General features: G+C 64.9%; 1 protein-coding gene across 1 annotated transcript; it reads right to left on the reverse strand.

Annotated features, from left to right (window-relative positions):
* Positions 1–215: 215 nt before the first annotated feature.
* On the reverse strand, positions 216–6,056 carry ZNF709 (zinc finger protein 709). Its single transcript, XM_054294724.1, has 7 exons — positions 5,944–6,056; positions 2,984–4,909; positions 2,505–2,758; positions 2,220–2,390; positions 1,176–2,111; positions 769–1,010; positions 216–248 (listed from the first exon to the last, which is right to left on the reverse strand). Exons 2-6 carry the CDS (start codon positions 4,899–4,901, stop codon positions 864–866), a joined length of 3,426 nt encoding a protein of 1,141 aa, XP_054150699.1. The 5' UTR covers positions 4,902–4,909; positions 5,944–6,056; the 3' UTR covers positions 216–248; positions 769–863.
* Positions 6,057–6,554: the final 498 nt, after the last annotated feature.

The raw sequence follows: 6,554 nt of genomic DNA on the forward strand, positions 1-6,554 counted from the left end.
TACCCCCTCAGGTACCCCCTGGCACCCATCAGGTACCTCCTGGCACACCCCAACTGGACAGCTGAGCTCAGGTACCCCCTCAGGTAACCCCTGGTACCCCTCACCTGGGCAGGTGAGCCCAGGTACCCCCTCAGGTACCCCCTGGCACCTCCCTCACCTGTGGGCACAGGTGTGGGGCACGGGGTCCCCCAGGCCAGGAGCACCTGGGGGGGTCTCCAGGTGGGCACTGGGCACCTCCAAGGTGAGTACTGGGCACCTGTGTGGTCTCCAGGTGAGCACTGGGACCTTTCTTGGTGGGTTCCAGGTGGGCAGTGGGCATCTCCAAGGTGTGTCCAGGTGAGCACTGAGCATGCCCATGGTCTTCAGGTGGGCACTGGGCACCTCTGGCATGTCCAGGTGGCTAGAGGGCACATCCAGGTAGACACTTGTCATGTCCAAGGTGTGTCCAGGTGGGCACTGGGCACTTTCTCGGTGGGTTCCAGGTGGACACTGGGCAGCTCCAAGGTGTGTCCAGGTGAGCACTGGGCACCTCTGACATGTCCAGGTGGGCATTGGGAATGTCCATGGTCTCCAGGTGAGCACTGGGCACCTCTGACATGCCCAGGTGGGCACTGGGCAGCTCCAAGGTGTCTCCAGGTGGACACTGGACATCTCCAAGGTGTGTCCAGGTGGGCAGAGGGCACCTCTGACATGCCAAAGTGGACATTGGTCATCTCCAAGGTGCGCCCAGGTGAGCACTGGGCACCTGCATGCTCTCCAGGTGGGCACTGGGCACTTCTGACACACCCAGGTGAACATTGGGCACCTCCAAGGTGTCTCCAGGTGGGCAGAGGACACCTCTGATGTCTCCAGGTGGACACTGGTCATCTCCAAGTTGTGTCCAGGTGTGCACTGGGTACCTCTGACACACCCAGGTGGGCATCGAGCATGTCCATGGTCTCCAGGTGGACACTGGGCACTTCCAGGTGGGCACTGGGCACCTCCAAGGTCTCCAGGTGGGCATCGGTCACCTCCTAGGGGGGTTCCAGGTGCACCTCTGTGGGCTCCAGGTGGGCACCGGGCATTTTTGATGAGTCCAGGTGGGCACCAGGCACCTCCAGGTGGACACTGGTCATTGCCAAGGTGTCCAGGTGGGCATTGGTCATCTCGTTGGTCTCCAGGTGGGCATCCATCACCTCCTCGGTGGTCTCCAGGTGGACACAAGGCATGTCCAGGTGGGCACTGGGTACCTCTGAGGTCTCCAGATGGACACTGGTCACCTCTGAGGTGTCCAGGTGGGCACTGGGCACCTCCTCCATGGGCTCCAGGTGGACATCGGTCACCTCAGTGGTCTCCAGGTGGGCACCGGTCACCTCTGAGGTGTCCAGGTGGGCACTGTGCAGTTCTGAGGTCTCCAGGTGAGCATCGGTCATCTCTGATGTGTCCAGGTGGACATCAGCTGTGTCACTGGTTGCCAGGTGGGCATTGGTCACTTCTGTGGTCTCCAGGTGAGCACTGGGCAGCTCTGAGCTCTCCAGGTGGACACTGGGCACCTCTGACATGTCCAGGTGGGCATCGGTCACCTCTGCGGTCTCCAGGTGGACACTGGGCAGCTCTGAGGTGTCCAGGTGGGCACCGGGCACCTCTGTGGGTTCCAGGTGGGCACTGGTCATCACGGTGGTCTGCAGGTGGACATCGGTCACCTCTGACACATTCAGGTGGACATCGGTCACCTCTGAGGCGTCCAGGTGGACATCGGTCACCTCTGAGGTCTCCAGGTGGGCACTGGGCACCTCCTCCATGGTCTCCAGGTGGACATTGGCCACCTCTGAGATGTCCAGGTGGACATCGGTCACCTCTGTGGTCTCCAGGTGGACACTGGGCAGTTCTGAGGTCTCCAGGTGGACATCGGTCCCTTCTGAGGTCTCCAGGTGGACACTGGGCAGCTCAGTGGCCTGGAGCTGCACACCTGTGCCACCTGGGGGTGGTGGCAAAACCTGGAGCTGGACATTGGCCACCTCACCTGTCTGCAGCTGCACATTGGTGCCACCTGGGGGTGGTGGCAAAACCTGGAGCTGGACGTTGGTGACACCTGAGGTCAGCGGCAGAGCCTGGAGCTGGACATTGGCCACCTCACCTGCCTGGAGCTGCACACCTGAGGGTGGTGCTGGCAGCACCTGGAGCTGGACATTGGCCACCTCAGGTAGTGGTGGCAACACCTGGAGCTGCACGTTGGTCACCTCACCTGCCTGGAGCTGCACACCTGTGCCGCCTGGGGGTGGTGGTGGCAACACCTGGAGCTGGACGTTGGTCACCTCACCTGTGCAGAGCTGGACGTTGGTGACCTCAGGTGGTGCTGGCAACACCTGGAGCTGCACACCTGAGCCACCTGAAGGTGGTGGTGGCAACACCTGGAGCTGGACATTGGTCACCTCACCTGTCTGGAGCTGCACACCTGAGCCACCTGCAGCTGGTGGCAACACCTGGAGCTGCACACCTGAGCCACCTGCAGCTGGTGGCAACACCTGGAGCTGGACATTGGTCACCTCACCTGCCTGGAGCTGGACGTTGGTGACTTCTGAAGGCACTGGCAGCACCTGGAGCTGCAGCCCTGCCACACCTGTGAGACCTGTCACACCTGCATTTGTCACACCTGTCACACCCGTCACACCTGTCACACCTGTCACACCTGTCACCTCCCCATGCTGCACCTGGACATTGGTGATCTCTGGGACCACCGGCAGCACCTGGAGCTGGACACCTGTGACCCCTGTGACACCTGTGACACCTGGGACCCCTACACCTGTCACACCTGCCACACCTACACCTGCCACACCTGTAAGCCCTGTGACACCTGTGACCCCTGTGATACCAACACCTGTCATACCTGTCACACCGGGACTTGTAACACCTGTCACACCTGTAATCCCTGTCACACCTGTCACCCCTGTCACACCTGCCACACCCACACCTGTCACACATGCACTTGTCACACCTTTCATACCTGTCATATCCACACCTGTCACACCCACACCTGTCACACCTGTCACACCTGTCACACCTACACCTGTAACACCTGCCACACCTGCACTTGTAACACCTGCCACACTTGCCACACCTGTCACATCTACACCTGTCACCCCTGTCACATCTGTCACCCCAGCCACCTGCACCCCCACTGCCGCTCCCTCCCTGCCCGCCCCAGGTATGAGCAGGACGCCGTGCCAGGTGCGCTGCCCCCTGCCCACCTGCGCCAGGTGCGGCCGGGCGCGGCCGGGCGTGGCCGCCACCAGCAGCACCTTGCGGGGGGAGGCGCCGCCGGGGCCGGGCAGCACCAGGTAAGCGCCGGCAGGCGACGGCGCGGGCGCGGCGCCGCCGGGCGCGGCGGCAGCGCCGGGCGCGCGCCGCGGGGCGGGGCCGTGCGTGCGCAGGTGTCTCTGCAGGTAGGCGGCCACGACGAAGGCCTTGGGGCAGGCGGGGCAGCGGAAGGGCCGCGCCGCCGAGTGCGTGCGCCGGTGCAGGTGCAGGTTGGACGAGTGCGTGAAGCTCTTGCCGCAGGCGGCGCAGGTGTACGGCCGCTCCCCCGTGTGCACACGCAGGTGCTGCCGCAGGTTGGCGGCCTGGGCGAAACCTTTCCCGCAGGTGTCGCAGGTGTGCGGGCGCTCGCCCGTGTGGGTGTGGCGGTGGCGCCGCAGGCTGGAGGAGTTCTTGAAGGCCTTGGGGCAGGCGGGGCAGCGGTAGGGCCGCTCGCCCGAGTGCTGCCGCAGGTGGTACTGGTAGTGCGACGCCCACTTGAAGGTGAGGCCGCACTGGGCGCACCTGAAGGCGCGCAGCCCCGTGTGCACGCGCAGGTGCGTCTGCAGCAGCGAGGAGCGCTTGAAGCTCTTGCCGCAGGTGGCGCAGGTGTAGGGGCGCTCGCCCGTGTGGTCGCGCAGGTGGTAGCGCAGCCCCGAGGAGCCCTTGAAGGCCTTGCCGCACTCGCCGCACCTGTACGGCCGCTCGGGCGGGGCCGGCGCCTCGGCCTCGCCCGGCGCGGGCGGGGCTCGGGGCCGCTCGTGCCCGGGCAGGTGCCGCGCCAGCCCCGCCCCGTTCTTGAAGCTCTTGCCGCAGGTGAGGCAGCGGTGGGGCGGGGCCGGGGGCGTGGCCGGCGTCACCGGCACCTCCTGCTCGGCACAGGTGAGCCCCAGCGGCCTCCAGAGCGGCTCAGGTGAGGCGGCGCCGGGCGGGGCGGGGCCCTGCGGGTGCCGCTGCGGGCAGGCGCGCGAGGCCGAGGGCGCGGCGCAGGCGGGGCACTGCGGGGCGGGGCCGTGCGTGCGCCGGTGCAGGTGCAGGTTGGACGAGTGCGTGAAGCTCTTGCCGCAGGCGGCGCAGGTGTACGGCCGCTCCCCCGTGTGCACACGCAGGTGTTGCCGCAGGTTGGCGGCCTGGGCGAAACCTTTCCCGCAGGTGTCGCAGGTGTGCGGGCGCTCGCCCGTGTGGGTGTGGCGGTGGCGCCGCAGGCTGGAGGAGTTCTTGAAGGCCTTGGGGCAGGCGGGGCAGCGGTAGGGCCGCTCGCCCGAGTGCTGCCGCAGGTGGTACTGGTAGTGCGACGCCCACTTGAAGGTGAGGCCGCACTGGGCGCACCTGAAGGCGCGCAGCCCCGTGTGCACGCGCAGGTGCGTCTGCAGCAGCGAGGAGCGCTTGAAGCTCTTGCCGCAGGTGGCGCAGGTGTAGGGGCGCTCGCCCGTGTGGCCCCGCAGGTGGTAGAGGAGGGCGGAGGAGCCCTTGAAGGCCTTGGGGCACTCGGGGCACTTGTAGGGGCGCTCACCTGTGTGGCTGCGCAGGTGGTGCGCCAGGCGCGAGGACCAGCGGAAGGATTTGCCGCACTCCCGGCAGGTGAAGGGGTGCTCGGGGGCACCTGCGGGGGGCGCCGCGCCCGCCATGGCCGCACCTGGGGGGACACGGCTGCAGGTGAGAGCCCAGACCTGGGACAGGTGAGAGAACAAACCTGAGACAGGTAAGAGCACAGAGCTGGGACAGGTGAGAGCACAGAGCTAACACAGGTGAGAGCCTGCACCTGACACAGGTGAGAGCCGAAATCTGAGACAGGTGAGAACCTGCACCTGGGACAGGTGAGATCACAAACCTGGGAGTGGTGAGAGTACAGAGCTGACACAGGTGAGAGCACAGACCTGGGGCAGGGACATGTGAGAGCACAGATATTAAACACAAGGACAGGTGAGAGCCCACACCTGACACAGCTGAGAGCCCAAACATGGACCATGGGGGACAGGTGAGAGCCTGCACCTGACACAGGGGACCTGACAGATGGGGAGAGTTGAGAGTCCAGATCTGAGACAGGTGAGACACCAGACCCAATGTACAGACAGGTGAGAACCCAGACATCAAACACAGGGAGAGGTGAGAGCCCAGCCATGGAACATGAGGGACAGGTGAGAGCCTGCACCTGACACAGGTGAGAGCCCAGACATGGAACATGGGGGACAGGCGAGAGTCCAGATGGGTAACACAGGGACAGGTGAGACCCCAATCCCAGCACAGGTGAGACCCCAGACCCAGTACAGTTGGGCACGTAGAATCCTGGACACGAGACACAGACACAGGTGAGACCCCAAATCTGACCCAGGGGAACAGGTGAGACCAATGCCCCATCCCAAGTGTGCAGGCGAGACCCCAAACACAATATGGGGGGGACAGGTGAGACCCCAGCCCTACTCCAGGTGTGCAGCTGGGACCCCAAAGTCGATCCGGAGGGCGTGGCCAACCCGGAGGCGTGGCCAGATGGCACTAAGCCCCGCCCCTTTCTGAAGGCCTCGCCCCCCCCCCCACGGCCTTCAGGCCCCGCCCCTTTCCCCTCAGCCCCTGCAGGCCCCGCCTCCTCCAGGCCCGCCCCGCGCAGGCGCCGCCGCCGCGGCCCCGCCGCTTCCTCCTCCTCCTCCTCCTCTTCTTCTTCCCTCCGCTCACCTGCGGGGCTCACGATGGCTCCGCCGGGGCCGGAGCCCGGCCAGGACCGGGTTAGAACCGCGTTAGAACCGGGCCAGAACCGGGCCCGGCGCTGCCGCCGCCGCCGCGCAACGCCCGGGCCGCGCCGCCTCACGAGGCCACGCCCCCTCCGCCTCACGAGGCCACGCCCTCTCCGCCTTCCCGCCTTCCCCGCCGCCAATCGGGCCGCGGCTCATTGGGCCAGGCCACGCCCCTCCTTTCCCTCCCGGAAGCGCGCGCGGTGTACGCTGGGTAATGTAGTCCCCAGTTCGAGCCTGGTCTAGCGGGTCTTGCTGGGTTGTGCTGGGCTGCGCTGGGTTTTACTGGTCTGTACTGGGTTGTACTGGATTGTACTGAGTTTTACTGTTTTGTTCTGGTCTGTACTGGTTTGTACTGGTGTATACTGGTCTGTACTGGTTTGGACTGGGTTGTACTGGTCTTGACTGGGTTGTACTGGTTTGTATTAGTTTATACTGGTATACAGTGGTCTTGACTGGTTTGTAGTGGTCTGTACTGGTTTGTATTGGTATATACTGGTATATACTGATCTGTACTGGTTTGTACTGGTCTTGACTGGTTTGTACTGATCTGTA

The sequence above is a fragment of the Melozone crissalis genome, unplaced genomic scaffold (genome assembly GCF_028551555.1).
Source record: "Melozone crissalis strain CALT ecotype California unplaced genomic scaffold, PUWL_Pcris_2 ptg000320l_1, whole genome shotgun sequence".
Classification (NCBI taxonomy): Eukaryota; Metazoa; Chordata; class Aves; order Passeriformes; family Passerellidae; genus Melozone; species Melozone crissalis.